The 24,728-nt window shown below is 43.2% G+C and overlaps 1 protein-coding gene across 2 annotated transcripts in view; it reads left to right on the plus strand.

Moving 5' to 3' along the window:
• LAMP3 (lysosomal associated membrane protein 3) overlaps positions 1 to 24,728 on the plus strand; it is a 47,321-nt gene that overhangs the window by 13,251 nt on the left and 9,342 nt on the right. Inside the window, exons 2-6 of one of the 2 annotated variants that reach the window (XM_069727242.1) lie at positions 3,001 to 3,068; positions 6,009 to 6,523; positions 7,562 to 7,681; positions 17,410 to 17,467; positions 18,974 to 19,141. In XM_069727242.1, the coding sequence (XP_069583343.1) occupies positions 3,038 to 3,068; positions 6,009 to 6,523; positions 7,562 to 7,681; positions 17,410 to 17,467; positions 18,974 to 19,141 (892 nt within the window). In that variant the 5' untranslated portion in view covers positions 3,001 to 3,037. The remainder of the gene's footprint in view (positions 1 to 3,000; positions 3,069 to 6,008; positions 6,524 to 7,561; positions 7,682 to 17,409; positions 17,468 to 18,973; positions 19,142 to 24,728) is intronic. The other variant, XM_069727241.1, reaches the window with a different exon arrangement.

Consider the following 24,728-nt stretch of genomic DNA (forward strand, 5'->3'; position numbering starts at 1 on the left):
ATTCTTTAAAATATTCAAGATGCGGCTCTGAAACCCGTGGCCGACCGACCCATCCTCATTTAAGTCAATCAACCACAAGTTTCAGAACCGCATCTTGAACACCCCAAAAAATACCAAAGTTCAAAATAGGTCTCCCCAGACCGAACAGAACAGCAGGGTTAAGCACGACCTCCTTCAGAGTAAAGATGCTGGATAGAGAGTGATTCTCAAGTTGTCTCTTTGGAACTCTCCATAGGTGTTCAGTTGGGTTCAGATCAGGAGACATACTTCGCCACTGAATCACTTTCACCCTGTTCTTCTTCAGAAATGCAACAGATATGTGTTTTGGATCATTGTCATATTGGCAAAGTGCCAATGTACTACGGGCACGGAGTGATGGTAGTATCTTTACTTTCAATATAGAGCAGTACAGCTGTGAATTTATGATACCATCATGCACTCATGAAGACACATAAGGACACTGCCCCCACTATGTTTCACTGCAGGCATAACTTTATAGCTTGGGTCGTTACACTTGCAGTGTTATTTACATTTACTTGTTTATTTATTATTTAACGACGCAGGAAAGGATTTTATCTTTTTATATATATATATATCTTTTAACATTCTATTAAACTTTTTCTTTTAAAGGGATCCTGTCATGTCAAAGATTGCTATCCTGCAGATTAATGGCGCTCTAAAGCTGCACAGCTACCGCGCTGACAGCCTAGCTGCCGGGAAGAAATTAACTTTATTCCTCCCAGTAGCCTCAGGCTTTCAGTGATAGAGCGCAGCTTCAGTCACCAATCAGCACCTAGTGAGCGGCGGGCTGCAACCACGCCCCGACACTGACTGACAGCCAGCGCTGTACTCATGTACTGCTGACCCAGTTGTCAATCAGTGCCTTTTCCTCCCGGCAGCTAGGCTTTCAGTCATAGAGCGCAGCTTCAGTAACCAATCAGCACATAGTGAGCAGCTGATGTAACCACGCCCCGACACTGACAGCCAGCGCTGTACTCATGTACTGCTGACCCAGTTGTCAATCAGTGCCTTTTCCTCCCAGGAGCTAGGCTTTCAGTGATAGAGCGCAGCTTCAGTCACCAATCAGCACATAGTGAGCAGCTGATGTAACCACGCCCCGACACTGACTGACAGCCAGCACTGTACTCATATACTGCCGACCCAGTTGTCAATCAGGGCCTTTCCTCCCAGCAGCCTAAGGCTTTCAGTCATAGAGCGCAGCTTCAGTCACCAATCAGCACATAGTGAGCAGCTGATGTAACCACGCTCCGACACTGACTGACAGCCAGCGCTGTACTCATATACTGCCGACCCAGTTGTCAATCAGTGCCTTTCCTCCCAGCAGCCTAAGGCTTTCAGTCATAGAGCGCAGCTTCAGTCACCAATCAGCACATAGTGAGCAGCTGATATAACCACGCCCCGACACTGACTGACAGCCAGCGCTGTACTCATATACTGCCGACCCAGTTGTCAATCAGTGCCTTTCCTCCCAGCAGCCTAAGGCTTTCAGTCATAGAGCGCAGCTTCAGTCACCGATCAGCACATAGTGAGCAGCTGATGTAACCACGCCCCGACACTGACTGACAGCCAGCGCTGTACTCATATACTGCTGACCCAGTTGTCAATCAGTGCCTTTTCCTCCCGGCAGCTAGGTTTTCAGTCTGGCAGCCATATGACTCTAGAACTATTTTAATCAGCAGATTAACTCCATATCTGCAGGTTAACAGCATTTTGGGACATGACAAGTTCCCATTAAGTTTTCTTTTAACCCTTCAAGGGAAGTTGATAATTTGTATAACACAATGCAATACGTCAGTTATTGTTAAACCTAGTGGACTTTGCTTCTGCAGTGTTTTATCATAAATGTAGAAGGTCAGAAAAAAATGCCACAGAAAACAAGTGAAAGCTGTAGGCATGACACAAGCTTTAATATAGTAAAGGCTAGACTAAATATTTGAAGTCTTTCTTGTCATCTCTTTTTGGACAAATTAACTAACTAAGAATTACTCAGTAGACGAAAACAATTTGACTCAATAGATTGTTGAACTGTTTGAGTACATTTGGATTAAATGCCTTTGTGAGCTATTTGCTAATTTCATTTTGCACACAAGACCATCGCAGATAGGCAGCCTCCTGCTTTTTAGAGCAGTAATGGCAAAGAGGAGAGCAGTATATTGGAAATATTTTCATGCTAATTCAACTGTAAAAATATTTGAAATAACTGTGATTGTTGAGTGAACTAGGGCAGGAGCTACAGACAGGGTTTAGAAGGTAAATACGTTGCTGTAGAAAACTAGTAATGTCTTCAATACACATGGAATGTGGCCAATTTGAACACTGATAGGTCAAGTATGAAGACAGAAAATAAATGGATCCAAACAAACATGACCATATAGATCAATTAACATTCTGTTTCCAGTATAATTCATTACCTTCTTTTGCTTCCTCCCTCCCAAACACTATGATTCAGGACAGTTTCAGTTTTCTAGATTATGCTCCTTTAGAAGCTCCTTTCATCTGCTGCTCAGTAAGATCTGTACATTGTATTCAAACAGTTTATGTTTGGGAGTTCCCCTGTTTCAGTTGAGGGCAGGAGCAGACACTATCAATAACCTGATTACATTCCATTTATAGGGAAAATACTATATAAACCCTGATCCATTTCACATCATTCTCCTCTACTCAACTTACAAGCAGGAAAGCTGGCTCATAGTTGAGTTTCATTTATAAACTTTTATTCACGGATGACTACAAAAAGTAAGGAACAGATCATTAGACAGTTATGCAACTTTTGGGCATAAATAAAACTACTACTTTGAATATAAAAGTATGTACATTTTTAAATCTTATACTAGAGGAATACACGACATATACAAGGAAACAGGTTTTTTTTGTCAGCGGTATCAACCTACTTAAGCAGTCCTATGGATACAATGAAACCTTGATATTCAGATTCACCTCAAAATGGCTGCTGCATTCCCTGCCTCTGCTTTTATACAGGCTACTCCTGATTGGCTGCGCTCTACCCTGTGATGTGATGGCTGCATGGCATTATGCAGATGCCCGAGGTAATGTGGGCTTTCTCTGGCTGCTGCACTTTTATGCATTATCTAAAATGGCAATGGCTATTCACTGCGTTCACTGAATACCTAAAGACTCAAACAAATTCAATTTCCATCAAATTAATTTCATCATCTCTAATAAATTTAAATTGGATATAACTTATATTAATGAAATGAAAAGTTTAAAAATGGATAGTTTCCTTTAGGTTGTAAGGCAGCAGGCCCAGATGAGCTACCTTATAGGGTAGGGTCCAGCTGCAATCACACTGTGAAGCACACACTGCCACAATTTCCTTGTTTTTCCCATGATGGTGAGCGTTATAGTGTACTTATTGGGGGAATGGCGACAGTGTACTTATTACTAGAATTGTGACAGTGTGCATATCACAGATTGAAAGTCAATTTAAAATTTCTAACACAGCGTATCTAGAACAACAACATGCAATTAAACACACAATTAATACGCGAGTGTACATAACTAATGTGTATTTTTGAGTCTGTGAAAAAAAAGTGCTGTAATTTCTGAATAGTTTATGTAAAATTTTAGTTATAATCACACCACATCTTGATCGCTTTGCTTCATCTCTTTTGTGGTGGTGTATAAAATCTGCCACCGCTCTGGTGGTTCCTTCAGGTCCTGCAGTGATGATGTCTTGTGCAACGTTACCGTGACTGATGCAGCCAATCACTGGCTTCAACAAGTAGAAAATCAAAATGATTTGTGATGCACTTTTCATCAAGTTCACACCTAAGGTATAAATATCTATCTTATGTTTTCAGATGAAGGGTGTGACTGCAGAGCTGACTTCACACAGTTTGTTTGTAGTCTGTAACCACTGAATCACATAGATCTATAAAGAATCTGTAGACACCAAACGGCAGTATATTTTTTACAAATACAATTTGAAGTTGCTACATTTTTTTTAAGATGCATTAATGAAATGTTAATTAGTTGCAGATTTTTAATGTTTTCACTACCTAGGACACATTCAATACAACTGCACTTTAAATACTTGCCATATCTAGAATATACAACTTTCGACAACACATGGTTCAAGGCTTTATAAATTAAGTTTGTGCTTGTGAATTGTTTAACATTTGTCTTAACAGAAAAAGAAGCCGTACACTTGAGAAAGTTGTGGACTGAGCAAAGTCTCTGACAAACACAACTGGCAGAAGCATATGTCTCCCCAATCAACAAGGACTGAGCATGTCAATATAACAAATCCCCCTCCCCCTTCCATGACCTCTGTCTATGGGGGAGGGCTGATAGAACACTATACACTTAAGATTGTTTGTTTTTGCACAGTACAGAGTTGCGTGAACATCTTGTGACTTTTGCCGTTTTCACATCTGTTTGAAGCCGCTCCGCCAAAATGGTTAGATCTGGGGAGGAGGAGGGACATAATGGTGCGCGGCTAGGCCACCTGTCAAATTCATTAAAAGTGCCTGCATTTCTTACACCAGAAATGCTGCTCCAGACCTTGACAAAAGTAACATTTCTGGAGAGGCGTACAAAAGCACACGCCAATGAGAAGATACTCCAAAGTCATTAAGTGGCTCTTGCCAATGAATGGGGTGCATCATATTCCAGACTGGCGAATGCAATGTCTGTCTTAATGAATTGACCTCTGTATGTGAGTCGCCCTGCCTGGGCCGTGGGGTACTCGGTACCGGGTCCAGTGTTTCACAGCAGGATGTCACAGTGGCGACCTGGTCCGTGGCCCTGGGCGCCCATGTAAAAGGAAAAGGTCTTTAAAGCAAATAAAGTTTATGTTCATGACACCATCTGTGGTATTCGGTCAGTGTAGACCGACACTGCTTTAAGGGGTCCTCTGGGGTGATGTTATGGCAGCTAGATGGTATAACTTCCCACAGGTGAAGTATATCCCCAAGGCTCCCGGTGTGTAGATGAAAGATGGCGAATGGCGCAGTAAGGAACAAGGACACAGGTTTGCAGTCTCTTTACCTTGTTTACTGAAGACTTCAGGCAGCCACAGTCCAGGGCAGGCAGGGTCCGGCCGGCTTGGAGGCAAGTTAGGAGCCCCCTTATCCAGGTGGAAATCAAAGCCTTCCACTAGCGCGGTGGTTTTGTAGTCCCTTACTGCCTATGGCTTCAGATAAGGTCCTCACAGATGTTCTCTCTCTGTCCCCCGTATAGGATAGGACATAACCCGTATGACTGGTGACTTGAGCCTGTTTATAGGGACTCTAGCACGCCCCGGGCTCTATGGGTGTCAACGTGCCACCTGGGTATTAAGGCGGACAGGTAACTTGGAGTTCAGCTGTCCTGCCGGTCTCTGATGTAAGTCATAGAGGCCCTTACAACCTCGGTGTTCCGGCTACCGGTCTCTGCGCCTCAGAAGGAGGCAGCCTGCTCGTGGCTGGTCTCCCACTGGTATCCTCTCCTATGCTTTGCTCTCCTACACGCTCACTGCAATATATTCAGCTTTCTGTATGTCTCTTTCCAGGAACTGCAGCACTGCGGCTACACAGCTCTGTACACCCTCTTCTGCCTCAGACTGATCCAGTCTGCTTCCTGGCAAGAACTTACTGACTTTCCCTACAGACTACCATATATATGGGGAGTCACCTAGTAAATAGGATAAAAAGCTCCCCCTGGTGGCCTGGAGTATGAATATGTTGCATGCTTGTGTTTACCTGGTGACAGTTATCCCTTCTTACCTCCAAACGTAACATCACTCTCCCCATGAGGAAAGCAATGCTACTGTGACAACCAGGACCCTGGGGCACCACATATTTTTCTCTGGTACCCTAGAGCATGAAGCCAATATGTTATTTGTTTGCAATATCATTCCAATAATTGAGCTACATGAACAATTTTTTGAACAAGTACAGCATTTCTAAATGTGTATAGCTGTGTAGTTTTTCAAAAGCTTTCGCATGTATTGCAATCTGATCAGATCTTTCTTTTGCTGTTTTTAGGAACTTTTCTGGTTTATACATCTGCCCAAACATCATCTATGCTAAAAGTTTTGCCTGACTCTTCGGGTCCTGTACAACCAACCACCAAGGCACCATCAAACACCACCACTCATGTACCACCAAACCCCACCACTCATGCACCATCAAACGCCACCACCCATGCACCATCAAACACCACCACACAAGCACCATCAAACACCACCACCCATGCACCATCAAACACCACCACCCATGCACCATCAAACACCACCACCCATGCACCATCAAACACCACCACCCATGCACCATCAAACACCACCACCCATGCACCATCAAACACCACCACCCATGCACCATCAAACACCACCACATCAAACACTACCAGTCATACAACAACTCATGTTATTCCAACATTACCCCCAACATCTGGACCACCAGAAATTGGCAACTACACAGTAAAAGATAACAAAGGAGCATGTATTATTGCAGATATGGGACTAGAGCTTCAAGTAGATATTTCAATAAAAGGAAAAACAGTAAGTATATGGATTGATACTTGCATGTTGTTGAGTAGCAAAAGATAGCTAAACCAGGAAACATTTGATTACATGATAAAACTAGTTCATTGAGTCCATTGCAAGGCTAGTCAAGTTAAGTTCACCTGGATAAGAAAAATATGGGAGGTATATTTGTGTTCTCAATATATCATTCTGGATTACATTTCCCCCACTGTACTCCTTTAATGTCTTTCAATGGGTCTGAAAGTGAAAATCAAATGTTTTAGAAACACATCTGTAACACTAATAGTGGTAAAAGGGATGAAATACAGAATGCAATGGGAAAAGCTGGTGTAGAATAACCAATGTATCCTTATGTTCCATGCCATAAAACAATTAAAAAATGTATTACTGTACGAGCAAAAAAAGAAGAAAATGTTCCAACTTCTGGTAAGATTTTCAGTTATCTTTATTCCATTAAAAAAAAATATATAGTGGACAGGAAAAAGAGCAAGAAACGCATTTCGAACACGGTTGTTCTTTATCTAGCTTGATAAAGAACAACCGTGTTCGAAATGCATCGCTTGCTCTTGTTCCTGTCCAGTATATTTTTTTTATTTGTTTTTTTGATGGAATAAAGATTACTGTGAAAATTTTACCAGAAGCTGGAACTTTTTTCTTCTTTTTTTGCAATTGCTACACGAGTGGTCGGTTCGTGGTTCCGTGCACGCTGGACTCCTATAAACTGTGAGCTGGCATTATCCTTTCTGTTTTCTATAACTGTAAGAGCTAAACAAAGCAAACCATAAAGGTGGAAATATCTACAGCAAATGTTCAAATTTAAAGGAAACCACGTAATAGGAAAGTAAGACATTTGAGAACCTTTCAGTGCCTACTGGCAAAAAACTTTACACCCCATCTGCCAAACACTTAACATTAGAACCAAAGGGATCAAATTACCGTACTTGTATCCTGAAACCAAAACATCCTTGGGGGTAATTCATTTATTTTGGTATTATGATGCCACCCCTCATTTTCTGGGCAGTTTGTAACATGTCTGTATATTGTATTTTACAGGAGAAAAGATATTTAAACATCAAACCAAAAGAGACAAATGCAAATGGCACATGTGGTGCATCCAAATCAAATCTTCTCTTGCAATTTCCAGAAGGTTTTATTAATTTTACATTTGTTAAGGTAAGTTTAAATAAAACATGGTGTCCTTCCCATCATCTATGGACTAGTATAAGCCTAATAACATTACTGCTAAGTAATACTTTCAGAATCCCATACATTACAAACATGGGACTGTATGAGGGCATTGTATGGGACAAGTGGCTGCAATATGTGATAATGGCGACCATCCAGAGTTCCACGAAAAAGCCCAACCCTAATGGCTGGTGATATTACTGCACTTCCATCTGATATACCGTATATACTGTCCAATAGACAGTTGCTATATACTGTGAGACTCTTAGGTGCGGTATTTTCATAGTTGACCAATAGAGCACTAGGCAGTACCCTAAATGTAATACAGAAATGCTCTATGCAGGCAAAATTAGTTAGATATCCTAAAATGTTGCAGCTTGTCTAATGATCGTGATTATTTAAGCGCCCATAGTGAAACAATCTAAGAAACAAACGGTTATTAAGATGTTCTGTGCTAAAATTTTATGCCAGAGTGGTTATTGTGCTGAGGTTATAGAGTGGACTGCATTTTATACCGCAGCTGGTTATCTAAGTAAAGATTCAGATAACCGACTTGCATGTGAAATGCGGTTTGCTGGAAAGATTTTGCAAGAAAAATCTGAGGTTTTATATGTTGACAGACATTGAGTAAGAGTCATGAATGAATCACGAGCCACTTACCGCACAAGCTCGGGGACAAGAAGCATAAGATCACTTGAGAAGCTTGCACACTTTTCAGCTTTCTGCAAAAGTTGAGCAATGATCTGACATCTTTAGTTAACTATGTAAGCCTTAAAGGGGTCGTTCCATTTCAATTAAGTTTCTATCCCAGCTGTAGTTTATGATAAAACAACTTCCCCATGTCCATCACTGAGTCTCTGTCAGTGCTCCTGGTGTTGTTCACCGTGGAAAGATTGGCAGCCAATCAGTGAGCTCAGATGTCCTGAAGGGGGCATTACGTCTACACAGGCAGAGCTGCTGAGCTCACTAATTGTCCACCTTGCTGTCCAGATGACGTCAGCCAATGCCAGACACCAGAAGCAGTGGTTATTTTAGAAAACACTGCAGCCAGGGCAGAAACGAAAGGGAACAACCTCTTTAAGCTGTTTGTTCTGAAATTTATCCACCTGAGTTTGGTCATTCTTAACTTGCTGATAAGAGCTCTTATTTATTGCAATAGCTTGCCACTTTATTTTCACAAGTCACAAGTTCTAATGTTGTGCCATACAATCCTGGACAGTTGAAGTCATGGAATAGATAATGCATAGAAGTATTATTTGCAGAGCCAGCATTAGGGGTAGAAAAACTAGGCATTTGCCTAAGGCCCCCATTCCCCAAAGCCTAGTTGTCGCTATGGGGCCTGTGAGTCAGAAGGGCTCTGGCACCGCCACATCGAGCATTCAACTGTAACGGCATCATAGAAGAAAATCAATAATGGAGGAGTGTCGGCTTAGTCTTCCTCTCCCATCAGTCCCCCTCTGCTTCTGATGCAGTTGGCGCAATGACATCACTTCATCATGTGTCACGCTGTGTCGAGCAGTGGAACTGCTGAGAAGACGCGCTGCAGAGACCGGAGCAGCGGGGAAACGAGGAGTTGTGTGTTGTATTTATTTATTTTTAAATGAGTGACTACATTGTGGCCATTATATTAGAGCAATATGGGCTGTGCATTATACTATATGAGCCTGCATTATACTATAAGGGGGCTGCATTATACTATATGAGGCTGCATTATACTCTATGGGGGCTGCATTATACTGCATGGAGCTGCATTATACTATATGGAGTCTATGGGACTGCATTATACTTTAAGGGACTGCATTAGTGATGAGCGAATATACTCGTTACTCGAGATTTCCCGAGCATGCTTGGGTGTCCTCCGAGTATTTTTTAGTGCTCGGAGATTTCGTTTTTTTCGCCGCAGCTGGATGATTTACAGCTACTAGCCTGCTTCATTACATGTGGGGATTCCCAAGCAACCAGGCAACCCCCACATGTACTTAGCCTGGCTAATAGCTGTAAATCAGTCAGCTTAGGCGATGAACTAAATCTCCGAGCACTAAAAAATACTCGGAGGACACAAGAGTGTGCTTGGGAAATCTCGAGTAACGAGTATATTCGCTCATCACTAGACTGCATCATACTCTATGAGGATGCATTTTAGTGTATTGGGCTGGATTATACTATATGGGGCTGCATTATGCTCTATGTGGCTATATTATACTCTATGGGACTGCATTATACTATGTGGAGGCTGCATTATATTCTATGGGGCTGCATTATACTGCATGGGGCTGCATTATTTTCTTTGGGGCTGCATAATACTGTATGCGGTTGCATTATACTGTATGGAGCTGCATTATACTATGTGGGGCTGCATTATACTATATGGGAGCTGCATTCTACTGTATGGGCTGCATTATACTATATGTGGGCTGCATTATACTGTATGGGGCTGCATTATACTGTGTGGGGCTGCATTATACTGTATGGGGCTGCATTATACTATATAAAGGCTGCATTATACTCTATGTGGCAGTATTATACTCTATGGAGGCTGCATTATACTCTATGAGGGCTGAATTATACTCTATTGCCGGGGTCACACTTGCGAGTGCAATGTGAGAAAGTCGCGCAAGTCTCTCACATCAATACCCGGCACTGCCACTGGTGGTTTGGACGGGAGCGTTCAGCTGCATAGAAATACATGCAGCTGCACACTCCAGTCCCGAGTGCCGGGTATTGATGTGAGTTTCTCACATTACACTCGCAAGTGTGACCCTGACCTATTAAGGACTATTGGGGTGAGTTATACTATATGGGAGCTGTATTACACTGTATGGAAGACTATGGGAAATGCATTATGCTATTTGGAGAACTATGGGGGTGTATTATACCACATGGAGGACTATGGGGAGTGTATTATACTATATGGAGGACTATGGGGAATATTATACTATATGAGGCTGAATTATACTCTATGGGGGCTGCATTATACTGCATGGAGCTGCATTATACTATATGGAGTCTATGGGACTGCATTATACTTTAAGGGACTGCATTAGTGATGAGCGAATATACTCGTTACTCGAGATTTCCCGAGCATGCTTGGGTGTCCTCCGAGTATTTTTTAGTGCTCGGAGATTTCGTTTTTTTCGCCGCAGCTGGATGATTTACAGCTACTAGCCTGCTTCATTACATGTGGGGATTCCCAAGCAACCAGGCAACCCCCACATGTACTTAGCCTGGCTAATAGCTGTAAATCAGTCAGCTTAGGCGATGAACTAAATCTCCGAGCACTAAAAAATACTCGGAGGACACAAGAGCGTGCTTGGGAAATCTCGAGTAACGAGTATATTCGCTCATCACTAGACTGCATCATACTCTATGAGGATGCATTTTAGTGTATTGGGCTGGATTATACTATATGGGGCTGCATTATGCTCTATGTGGCTATATTATACTCTATGGGACTGCATTATACTATGTGGAGGCTGCATTATATTCTATGGGGCTGCATTATACTGCATGGGGCTGCATTATTTTCTTTGGGGCTGCATAATACTGTATGCGGTTGCATTATACTGTATGGAGCTGCATTATACTATGTGGGGCTGCATTATACTATATGGGAGCTGCATTCTACTGTATGGGCTGCATTATACTATATGTGGGCTGCATTATACTGTATGGGGCTGCATTATACTGTGTGGGGCTGCATTATACTGTATGGGGCTGCATTATACTATATAAAGGCTGCATTATACTCTATGTGGCAGTATTATACTCTATGGAGGCTGCATTATACTCTATGAGGGCTGAATTATACTCTATTGCCGGGGTCACACTTGCGAGTGCAATGCGAGAAAGTCGCGCAAGTCTCTCACATCAATACCCGGCACTGCCACTGGTGGTTTGGACGGGAGCGTTCAGCTGCATAGAAATACATGCAGCTGCACACTCCAGTCCCGAGTGCCGGGTATTGATGTGAGTTTCTCGCATTACACTCGCAAGTGTGACCCTGGCCTATTAAGGACTATTGGGGTGAGTTATACTATATGGGAGCTGTATTACACTGTATGGAAGACTATGGGAAATGCATTATGCTATTTGGAGAACTATGGGGGTGTATTATACTACATGGAGGACTATGGGGAGTGTATTATACTATATGGAGGACTATGGGGAATATTATACTATGTGGAGGACTATGGGGCACATTATACTATATGGAGGACTATGGGGGGTGTATAATACTATATGGCTGACTATGGAGTGCATTATACTATGTGGAGGACTATGGGGTTTATTATATTAAACAAGGAACATGCTGCCTACTCATTGAGAGATTGGATTGTTTATGCCGGAACAGAAATCGTTGTTCTCAGCACCACTGTAAACTGAAAACTGCAGATGTGCTGCTGATAACATTATACTATATGGACTCTTTGGGGCTGAATGATACTTTATGGGGCTGCATTATACTCTATTGGGCTGCATTATACTGTATGGTGCTGCATTATACTCTATGGGGCTACATTATACTCTATGGAGGCTGCATTATATTCCATGGGGCAGTATTATACTCTATAAGGCTGCATTATACTACATGGGGCTGCATTATACTCTATGGGGCTGCATCATACTCTTTGAGGCTGTATTATACTCTGGGGCTTCATTATACTGTATGGGGCTGCATTATACTGTATGGGGCTGCATTATACTATATGGGGCTGCATTCAACTATATAGGGCTGCATTCTACTGTATGGGGCTGCATTATACTGTATGAGGTTGCATTATACTATATGATGCTGCATTATACTCTATGGAGCTACATTATACTCTATGGAGCTACATTATACTATATGGAGGCTGTGTTATACTCTATGGGGCAGTATTATACTCTATGGAAGCTGACCTGACCCCTGTGTGGGGTCGGCCATGAGGTCGGCGATCTTCTGAATCTGGCATCGGAATTCCGATACCGAGTTCCGATATGTTTGCAATACCGGAAATCGGTATCGGAATCCATATTTATGTGTAAAATAAAGAATTAAAATAAAAAATATCGCTATACTCACCCTCTGACGCGCCCTGGTACTAACCGGCAGCCTTTCTTCGAATCAGCGCTTGCAGGACCTTGCGGTGACGTCACGTTGACGCCGTGGCTTGTGATTGATCGCGCGACCGCCCATGTCACGTCCACAAGTTGCATTGCAACAAATGCAGTATATATTTACATGCACTAGTCTGGTCCATAAATCAGCACGCTGAGATTTTATTCATGCAGACCGTTGGTCCGTTTAGAATTGCGGACATATGAACTCGCACACTGGCTATCGGTATCCTGGTCAGCTGAATGAACCCTTAACCCCTTTCTGACATTGGGCGTAATAGTACGACGATGTCGGACTCCCTCCCTTTGACGTGGGCTCCAGCAATGAGCCCACATCTTTCCTGACACATGTCAGCTGTTTTGAGCAGTTGATATGTGCCTCTAACAGCCGCGGATGGAATCACGATCCACCCGTGGCTGTATGCCGCTGTCAAACTCTGACAGCAGCATTTAACACACGCTACCGTCAAGCGCGCTGGAAATCCCGCCGATCGTCAAGTGACTGTGGGTCACCGATGGGTTGACATGACATGTCACTGCCGGATTGCTATGAGCGCCGCCGATCATTGGTGCTCATAGCAAATCAGCAATTCTGCTACATACAGGCGATCTAATCATCGCCTGTATGTAGCAGAGCCGATCGGGTTACTGCAGCTTCTAGTCTCACATGGAGACTATTGAAGAATGGCAAAAGTTAAAAAGTTTTTTAAAATATTAAAAAAACAAAAAAATATAAAAGTTCAAATCACCCCCCTTTTTCCCCATTCAAAATAAAAAAAATAATAAAATCAAACCTACATATATTTGGTATCACCGTGTTCAGAATCGCCCAATCAATATAAAAAAAAATTAACCCGATCGCTAAACGGTATAATGAGAAAAAAAGTCAAAACGCCAGAATTGCGATTTTTTGGTTGCCGCAATATTGCATTAAAATGCAATAACGGGTGATCAAAAGATTGTATTTGCACCAAAATGGTATCATTAAAAAGTCAGCTCGGCACACAAAAATAAGCCCTCATCCAACCCAAGAAGACGAAAAATGGAGAAGTTTCGGGTATCGGAAACAGGGCCACAGGTTACTCGGTACCGGTCCTCTGTCTCGGTGCTGGGGATGTCACGGTGGCTGGACCCGGTCCGTGACCCTGCTAAGGGGCATCCAATAAAAGGGGTGATGGTAGTTTGTCAAGGGTTCGTGACGCCACCTGTGGTGTTCGGTCAGGGTGACCGACGCTGCTTAGGGGTCCGCTGGGGTGATGGAATGGCAACTAGATGGTTTACCTTCCCACAGGTGAAGTATATCCCCAGGGCTTCCCAGTAGTGTAGGTGGCGATGGTGTGAGGCGCAGTTAATAACGAGGACACAGGGTTGCAGTCTCTTTACCTTTTACTGAAGACTTCGGGATCCTCAATCCAGAGCACTGTTAACAGGGCTGTCTGAGACCGGCCGGTCCGAAGGCACATCCAGAGTTCCCTTTGCAGGTGAAAATCAGTGCCTACCACTAGCGCCTGTGTGTTGTAGTTCTTCCCTGCTGAGCATTCGGGATAGTCCTCACAACTCTCGTGTTCATTCTTTCTCTCTCTCTCTCTCTCCGTCCCCCAAGTTTATCTGGATAGGACGCACCCGTTTGACGGGAAGGCTCGGAGCTATTCTGGGACCCTAGAGACGCCCTTCTCCACGCTTGCCCCCTATGTCTTCTTAGGTGATGTATGGTAGACAGCCAACCTGTAATCAACTGTCCTGCGGTATTTGAAGTAATGCTTGAAGTCAGTTACTCCCTCGGTGTTCCGGTCACCGGCTACGCGCCTCAGTAGGATGTTGCCGTTCTCGGGGCACAACTCCTACTGGCTCTCCTTTGTGCTGTGATCTCGTTTCTCACTTTTCCACAATATCCTTCGCTTCGTGTCCTTCCTTAGGATACTGCCGCAAGGTAGTGCAGGCGCGGTTCCGTCACTCTCTATCCTTTCTGCTAGGCCTCTGTCAGGAACCCACACCTGACAGGTCCTCATCTCAGGACGAGCGGTGGATACCGCGTCCGATCAGCACAGCACTGGCGCTATAAGTGGCCTAATATCTATAGCAGAACAGGACGCAAAAAGAGTGGGATTAAATCTCCCGTTAAAACGTTTATCTATGAAATTCGCTAAGAGAGGTACATTGATGAAGGTCTAACCTGAGACCAAAACGTCAATATTGTATGTACTCTCCTTCAATTAAATTTCACTTGCATCTGATCACGTGTGTGCCAAGTTTATCTACAATATAAGGGTTAGGGTTGGGGCTAAAGTTAGGGTTAGGGTTTGGATTAGGGATTACATTTACGGTTGGGATTAGGGTTAGGATTAGGGATGGGGTGTGTCAGGGTTAGGGGTGTGGTTAGGGTTATGGTTGGGATTAGGGTTAGAGGTGTATTGGGGTTAGGGGTGTGTTGGGGTTAGGGTTGTGGTTAGGGTTGGGATTAGGGTTAGGGGTGTTTGGGTTAGGGGTGTGGTAAGGATTAGGGGTGTGTTGGAGTCAGGGTTGGAGTTAGAATTGGGGGGTTTCCACTGTTTAGGCACATCAGGGCTCTCCAAACGCGACATGGCAATTCCAGCCAATTCTGTGTTGAAAAAGTCAAACAGTGCTCCTTCCCTTCTGAGCTCTGCCGTGCGCCCAAACTGTGGTTTACCCCCAGATGTGGGGTATCCGCGTACTCAGGACAAATTGGACAACAACTTTTGAGGTCCAATTTCTCCTGTTAACTTTGTGAAAATACAAAATTGGGGCTAAAAAATCATTTTTGTGGAAAAAACAAATGATTTTTTATTTTCACTGCTCTGCGTTATAAACTTTAGTGAAACATTTGGGGGTTCAAAGTTCTCACAACACATCTAGATAAGTTCCTTAGGGAGTCTAGTTTCCAATATGGGGTCACTTGTGGGGGGTTTCTACCGTTTAGGTACATATGGGATATTAGCGTACTCAGGACAGATTGCAGAACAACTTTTAGGGTCCAATGTCTCCTGTTACCCTTGGGAAAATAAAACAAACTGGATCTGAAGTAAATTGTTTGTGAAAAAAAGTTAAATGTTCATTTTTTTTTAACCATTCCAAAAATTCCTGTGAAACACCTGAAGGGTTAATAAACTTCTTGAATTTGGTTTTACGCATCTTGAGGGGTGCAGTTTTTAGAATGGTGTCACACTCGGTTAATTTCTATCATATAGACCCCTCAAAGTGACTTTAAATGTGATGTGATCCTTAAAAAAATGGTGTTGTAAAAATGGGAAATCGCTCGTCAACTTTTAACCCTTATAACTCCCTAACAAAAAATTTGGTTCCAAAATTGAGGGTCCATGGTTATTGCCCCCCCCCCCCCCCCCCCCGGCTAAAAACATCTGCCCCCAGCCACCCCAGAAAAGGCACATCTGGAAGATGCGCCTATTCTGGCACTTGGCCACTCTCTTCCCATTCCCGTGTAGCGGTGGGATATGGGGTAATGAAGGGTTAATGTCACCTTGCTATTGTAAGGTGACATTAAGCCAGATTAACAATGGAGAGGCGTCAATTATGACACCTATCTGGGGTGGCTGGGGGCAGATGTTTTTAGCCAGGGGGGCAATAACCATGGACCCTCTCCAGGCTAATATCTGCCCTCAGTCACTGGCTTTACCATTCTGGCGGAGAAAATTGCGCGTGAGCCCACGCCAATTTTTTCCGCGATTTAACCCTTTAAATAGCTAGAGCGCCCAAATTTTGCACATACACACTACTAACATTAGTAGTGTGGAATATGCAATAACAAAGGGATATGAGATGGTTTACTGTATGTAAACCATGTCTCATATCATGTCGGGTTTAGGAAGGAGATAGCAAAAGCCGGCAATTGAATTACCGGCTTTTAAGCTATCTAGCGCTGTATGAAATATTAATATATATACATATATGTGTCTCACTGACATATATATATATATATATCCCTATACTATGTGTAGACATTTATTTTAGCTATTCTATTGTAAGCTGTCAGTGTGATTTTACTGTACACCGCACTGAATTGCCGGCTTTTCTATAGAACACCGCTGCGTATTTCTCGCAAGTCACACTGCTGGTCCGTGTGTAATCCGTATTTTTCTGGCCCCCATAGACCTTCATTGGCGTATTTTTTGCGTAATACGGTGACCAACGCAGCATGCTACGATTTTCTACGGCCGTAGAAGACCGTAAAATACGGATCAGTAAAATACGGCTGATAGGAGCTGGGGCATAGAGAAGCATTGTACTGTATGCAATCCGTATTTTCAGCACCTCTCTTACGTCCATAAAACACGGTAGTGTGACGCCGGCCTCAGAGTGAGCTTCTCGGGAGGTACACACGTTAGACCAGTGGTGGTTTATCTACAATGTTGTGAAGTTTGGAGATGTCGGCCTAGAGGGAAAATACTAAGTTGCTTTAAGAATCTCCAATGGGCAAACATGAGCAGCCACACCACCGCTTCAAATGTGGGGTCTAATAGCCAAACATCCGATGATTAAATGTTTAGGGCAACAAGTAAAGTGCCGGAGGCAAGAAAAGAGTGCTCTCGTTGAACTGGATACTGAATCTTTATTCATTACCTTGTACAATTATTCACTTGCAGGAAGAAAAGATTTATTACATCGAAGAGGTTTCTGTACAACTGCATGTGGCTTCAGAAGGTAGGATAATGTGATGAACATGGTTTATGGTGTCTTCTAGCGTATGAACCAAATCTTTATTGGCACTATTAAAACATTATTAAAGCACCACTCCAGCATTTTTTTTATTGCAGTGCTGGAATGGTGTCACTAATGTAAGTTCCATGCCTCTCGTTCTATACTTACCTGCTACCATCTTTATCTTTTATTGGTGCCGCTCCAGTGGGTCTCCAGTAGTTTCTGACTTGCCATATCGCTCCAGTGTTTGCTGGAAAGATCCGGAAGTCACAACTCAATTATTAGAACCAGAAGGAAGCCAAAACGAGGCTCTCATAGACTTACAGTGAGAAGTTGTGACCGTTATCACTCAATTTTGGTCAGAAGTTGTGGTCACAAGATGGTGGGGACTGGAGCAGCAGCATATATTATAACATAATATACTGGTGTGTATTTGACTATGGGCAGGGAACTTAGATTAGCAGCACTACTCCAGGGCTCAAATAAAAAGATACGCTGCAGTGGTGCTTTAAATTCTATTGTCTATTGTGAACTAACTTGTAATTTAGTGGCACTATAGTATAGTAACTTCTCTGAAGGCAGTTAATGGAATAAAATGGTAAATGAGGTGATGACACCACTTCCCAATCACCTGAACACAGCAGACAATAACAGGCCTCAGCAGTCATGACCGAAGGATGGGACATCATGTCTTCTGAGCTGAGAAAACTGGATCAACCTGTGTTGAAGCGAGGCATGCCTCTCATATTATTTTATATCATTATTGGCCCATATAACATTTTTATTTAGGTTGGAAAATCCTCCTTACATCTAAAATTGTTTCAGAGTTTTTTGGAAACTAATAGAGTTGAGCAAAATGATTTGCTGGACCCTGGTCCAGTGGCTACGTCAGTAGTCTACAGCCACTGGACCACAGTTGTATGAACATTCTCCTACCTACCGGCATATCCGATGCTTCTTATGATTAGTGAGCCCAACTCAATGACATGCATGAATCACTCTACAACTAAAAGAGCCTACCATTCAGTAGAGGCACTATTGATAACGGCAAATATGAGGAGGTTCACAATGCCTTGGCCCGTTGACCACGGACTATCAATGTAGCCACTGGATTAGTGCCCAGTGAATCTCCTCATACCTGTTGGCATTCCGGGACTTTTTATGATTAGTGGGCCCTACTCTGTCATGCATGCATCACTTTTCAACCCAGTCTACTAATCAGTAGAGGCATCAATGATGCTGGCAGATAGCAATAGGTTCTCAAGGGCTTAGTCCAGTGACCACAGATCGATGGGGCTATAGGACCAGGGTCCTGCTCATTTTTTGTCAAATCTAGAAAGCAGGATATTAGACAGTTTAAGACTGAGACTGTGAAGGTAACACTATTCACCCGAACGTAAATGTAATAAAGATAATATACCTCCATATCACACTGATGCTTGTTGCCCTGAAGACCAAAACATGGAAACATTGTTTTACTTGTCATCATGTTTCTGTATTTTTTTTAAGGACGATGGAATGGCACTTCTGGCAAACTGAAGCTGCTGTCTACAGATGTTGGGTACTCTGTGGCATGTAAAAGAACACCAACAGTAAAGCTGGCAGATAACTTGGAACTTGTATTGGCAGAGGTCAAACTCCAGGCTTTTGACATTAAGGATGGAAACTTTGGCAAAGGTGAGTGGATAAAACGAACATTATGTAAATGAATGGCAATCCTAGAATGGGCACAATTACAGCAGTATTAAGCACCAGGAATAACTTTACTCTAAGGGTAAGGTCACACGCGGGTAATTGCAGCATTTTTGTTGCACATTTTATTCAGTGTATTTGGTGCATAAAATACCCAGCATGTTACAAAATCAATGAGAAGTCCCATGCAGACGCTACTTGCTTTTTTAGTGCGATCCTGGAGCCCAGCTGCATTTTTTTCATCTCCAGCACGACAATGCTTACAGTGTTTTTCACACATTCAAATTAATGAATTAAAATAGCTAGTAAAAATGTAAAAAGGCAAAAATGCACATATTGTACACAGCGTTTTTCCTGCCCCAACTTTGGTTTTTGCTGCAGAAAAATTTGCTGCAATTATGCCACATGTGAACATACCCAAGAGAACAGGTAGAATATACTATGAAATTATGATGTACTGTATTTAGATAGATGGTATTGAATTTGTACAAAAAAGAAATATCTTGATTCTGCTTTCTACACTGAGGTTTAGCATTAGTGATGAGTGAACATGCTCTGGTAAGGTGTTATGCGAGCATTCTCGTGTGGTAAGCAAGTGACTTCGGCGTGCTCAAAAAATATGGTCGAGTTCTGGCACCTTCATGTCAGCTGTTCGTCAGCCGCAACACATGCAGGGATTGCCTGAAACTGGAACATATTTTTTGAGCACGCCAAAGTCATTCGCTTACCACGCGAGCATGCTCGCATAACACCTTACCAGAGCATGTTCGCTCAGCACTATTGTGCGCCAAAAGCTGTCATGTAGGTCATGTTTGCCTGTCACACCAGGTAGTGTGCACATGAAATCATTGGCAAAACTGCTTTTTTGTGTGGAACGACAGCCAGACAGAGCTGGTTTTAAAAACGACACAGTCTGGCTGTTGCTGTGGTTGAAAGCACAGCCATAGTTGGTCAAGGCCAGCACAACTTTGAAAGTTTACTTGCAGCAATTTGCCAGCTATGGTTGGGTTTTGACTGTAGCAACAGCCAGACCATGTAATATGCAAACTATCAGTAGCATAACAAGGTGGGTATCATACCTACCTGGCAAGATGTAACATGCCCAAATATGTTTAAGGCTTCTTTCACACTAGCGTCGGAATCTCCCCGTCACAATGCGTCGGGGAGAGATTCCGACGCTAGCGTTTGTTGCATTGCACAATGGAGGCAGCGGATGCATTTTTCCGGCGCATCCGCTGCCCCATTGTAAGGTGCGGGGAGGTGGGGGCGGAGTTCCGGCCGCGCATGCGCAGTCGGAAAAAGTGGTCCGTCGGGAGAAAAAAACGTTACATGTAGGGTTTTTTTCTCCCGACGGTCCGCCAAAGCACGACGCATTCGTCGCAAGACGGATGCGAAGTGTGCAAATCCGTCGCAAATGCGTCGTCAATAGAAGTGTATGGGGAAAAAACGCATCCTGCAAGCACTTTTGCAGGATGCGTTTTTTCTGCAAAACGACGCATTGTGACGGATTTAAAAAAACGCTAGTGTGAAAGTACCCTAAGAGGAGAATTCCAAAACATGTAATGATGGCCAAGTGTAGCTGAGGCAGTTAAAATGTACTGTGCCTAGCACCATGGCTGGTAACGAATGGTATCTTTCTTCCTTATTTAGTATCCCTAGAATAAAAACAATGCATAGAACTCTACTGTAAGTAAATAGTAACACATTAAAAAAAACATAGGGTACTGTGCAGGGTACTTTTTTGCTTTTTTTTATCTAAAAAGCATGAAAGTTGTATCACCGCAACAAGGTGAACCCTATCAGGGTGGTCCCCACTAGTAACTCACCTAACTATGCGCCAGCGGACTTTAATGTAGATGGGGGCAAAGCTGGACCTGGGCCTGACTTTTACACCTGCTTGTGCAGAGCTGAATATATAGTGGTGGACAGACCAAGGAGGCAGCCATACCTCCACATGTACTGAGTACAAGAAATACAAAAACATGGGCCAGCATACCTGTTATTATAGGTGCAATGTGTAGGTACACATTCACATTGTGGTCATTAACAGAAAAATATAACAGAATAAAAGCATAGAAACGTATTAAGTAACTACATTTCGTGTTGAAGCATATTGGTTGCTTTGGTGTCAAATTCCATTTTAAACATTAGGTTTTCTAAATCAAAAGTCACAACTTTTGTAAGGTGTCCAAACAAAACATTGGCAAAAGCAACCTGGAAGTTTATTAACAGTTTGTTATTTGAATGTAACATTGTATAGAACACTAAGTACTTTATCACTGATGTATATACACTGTTCAAAAAAATAAAGGGAACTAAAATCCCACATTCTAAAAATCACTGAATGAAATATTCCAGTTGTAAATCTTTATTCATTACATAGTAGTAGAATGTGTTGAGAACAATAAAACCTAAAAATAATGAATGTAAATCACAACTAATATCCCATGGAGGTCAGGAATTGGAATGATGCTCAAAATCAAAGTGGAAAATGAAGTTACAGGCTGATCCAACGTCAGTGGAAACGCCTCAAGCCTCAAGACAAGGAAATGATGCTCGGTAGTGTGTGGCCTCCACGTGCCTGTATGTCCTCCCTACAATGCCTGGGCATGCTCCTGATGAGGCGGTGGATGGTCTCCTGAGGGATCTCCTCCCAGACCTGGACTAAAGCATCCGCCAACTCCTGGACAGTCTGTGGTGCAACGTGACGTTGGTGGATGGTGCGATACATGATGTCTCCGATGTGTTCAATCGGATTCAGGTCTGGGGAATGGGCGGAACAGTCCATAGCTTCAATGCCTTCATCTTGCATCAACTGCTGACACACTCCAGCCACATGAAGTCTGGCATTGTCCTGTATTAGGAGGAACCCAGGGCCATCCGCACCAGCACATGGTCTCATCTCGGTACCTAATGGCAGTCAGGCTACCTCTGGTGAGAACATGGAGGGCACCAGTGGTGAATTTGCCAATCCTGGTGTTCTGTGGCAAATGCCAAGTGTCCTGCATGGTTTTGGACTGTGAGCACAACCCCCATCTGTGGATGTCAGGCACTCAGACCATCCTCATGGAGTCAGTTTCTAACCATTTGTGCAGACACATGCACATTTGTGGCCTGCTGGAGGTCATTTTGCAGGGCTCTGGCAGTGCTCCTCCTTGCACAAAGGCTGAGGTAGCGGTCCTGCTGCTGGGTTGTTTCCCTCCTACGACCCTCTCCACATCTGGTGTACTAGCCTGTCTCCTGATAGCGCCTCCAGCCTCTGGACACTACGCTGACAGCAAACCTTCTTGCCACAACTCACATTGATGTACCATCCTGGATGAGCTTCACTACCTGAGCCGTCTTATGCTACCATGAGTGTGAAAGCACAACCAACATTTAAAAGTGACCAAAACATCAGCCAGAAAGCATTGGTACTGAGATGTGGTCTGTGGTCCCTACCTGCAGAACCACTCCCTTATTGAGGGTGTCTTGATAATTGCCAATCATTTCCATCTGTTGTCTATTACATTTGCACAACAGCATGTGAAATTGATTGTCAATCGGTGCTGTTTCCTAAGTGGACAGTTTGATTTCACAGAAGTTTGATTTACTTGGAGTTATATTCTGTTGTTTAAGTGTTCCATTTATTTTTTTGAGCAGTGTATTTTTTAAATTGTCTCACCATAGAAAAAAAGGTTTCCACTTTCAAGAACACACTGACACGGTGCATTATACTTTGTTGTCTTTTTATGGTTACTATCGTGATAATGTCCTAACTAGTGATGAGTGAACGTGCTCGGATAAGATGTAATCCGAGCATGCTCGTATGCGAATCGAGTGTATTCGGCATTCTCGAATACTATATTCAAGTCCCCACGACTGCATATCTTGTGGCTGATCGACAGCTGCAACACATGCAGGGATTGCCTAACAAACAGCCGTGAGACATGCAGGGGCGAGGACTCGAACATACTCGCCGAAGACACTCGGTTAGCACTCGAGAATGCTCAGATAGCACCTTTGCTCATAAATAACACGTTTGCTCATCACTAATCCGAACCAGAACAGGCCAAAATTTTCACTTTTAAAACCTGCATACATTAGGTTACAATACTTTAATCCCAATTTTGCTGAATACCCCGCACATTGCTATAGCACTGTGTGCTGCCAGTTACTTCCCCATCTAATAATTGCCTCACCCACAAGCATGTGATTACTACTACTCTAAATAAGGCCTCATTCAGACGTCAGTGATTTTTCTGTTACGCAAAAAAAATCTGATTTTCATCAGTCTTTTTGATCCAAAAACTAAAATAAATCAACTGCAAAGTTTCTCTTACCCATTATGCTAAAAACAGACAATCTGTGCTGTCCATGATTTTCCATGAACAAGTATGGGTGATCTTGTTCCTGACTGATTAAAAACAAACATTTCTGGGGGTTTTTTGAGGATCACTCAGACATGTAATTAGCAGCATAGAATATAATGGGTACGTGGCCTAGAAGTGAAAACACTGATAGAACCTGTACATGGCTCACAAATGTCTGAGTGAGGCCTAAAGCTCAGTAAATTGTGTTTAGGTGCAGGATTGGCCGTATACTTTCAGGAACGAAACACCTGACAATGGCCACTGCCTGGATTGGACGATGTACTGTATATATATATATAAACCTTACCCTGCATGGTATATGATTTTTGCGGTGGCTCTCAGTATATGTGTAGAATGCAGTCTTTCCTCAACAGTGAAACAAAGGGTATATAGCCATATAACAGCCTGACACACTTGTGGCCTTCGTGTGGTGAATCATGGCCTATGGAACATTAAAGGGGTTGTCTGGCCTTAGGGTACACGTCTGCAGTCACTCTATGTCGGCATTCTCCGGTGCTGAGTAGACATGTGGGGCCTCACTTCATGCAAGTGAATTGAGCAAGGCCGGACACGTCCAGTCAGAATCTGTACGGAAGTATGCAAATCGTATACTTGCGGCCACATGATCGCCCGCTCATGGAGAATTCTCACAGCGAGCTGTGAGGATTCACAAGTATGTAGTTACATAGAGTGGTGGCAGGCCTGTACCCTAAGGCCAGACAACCCCTTTAAGGCTAGGGCTACATAGCAACCTTGGCCTCTCAACAACTATCGCGCAACAAAAGTTCTCTAAGTGTCGCTGCTACATTGCAGAGCAATACAGGTGAAAGGGGTCACATTGTGACCATGTGGGTAACGTGACAGCAGTAAGTCATAAAGAATCCAGATTTTTTTTACTTGATTGTCACAGTCAGTCCTGATAACGTTGTATTGCGCTGCACCCTGCCATCTTTGGCCATGCGAAATGTGTTGTGGAAAAAGTCGCTGTGAAGCCCCAGCCTAAAGTATGTATACATTGGGAAAAGCTGGCGACATATACTTTAGGCTGTGTACAGACACAGTGTGCAATGACAGTACACTGAATGTAGCAGTCACAGACACCAGGAGACGTGGCTGACAGTTATCAGGCTGCTGTATGGGAGACCGCGCAGCTCGATCTTCTCCAGATGTGACGTTTCATCTGCCAATTTCTGCTGTGACTTTACTTGCAGAAAGAGTCT

Source organism: Ranitomeya imitator, chromosome 5 (genome assembly GCF_032444005.1).
Source record: "Ranitomeya imitator isolate aRanImi1 chromosome 5, aRanImi1.pri, whole genome shotgun sequence".
Lineage (NCBI taxonomy): Eukaryota > Metazoa > Chordata > Amphibia > Anura > Dendrobatidae > Ranitomeya > Ranitomeya imitator.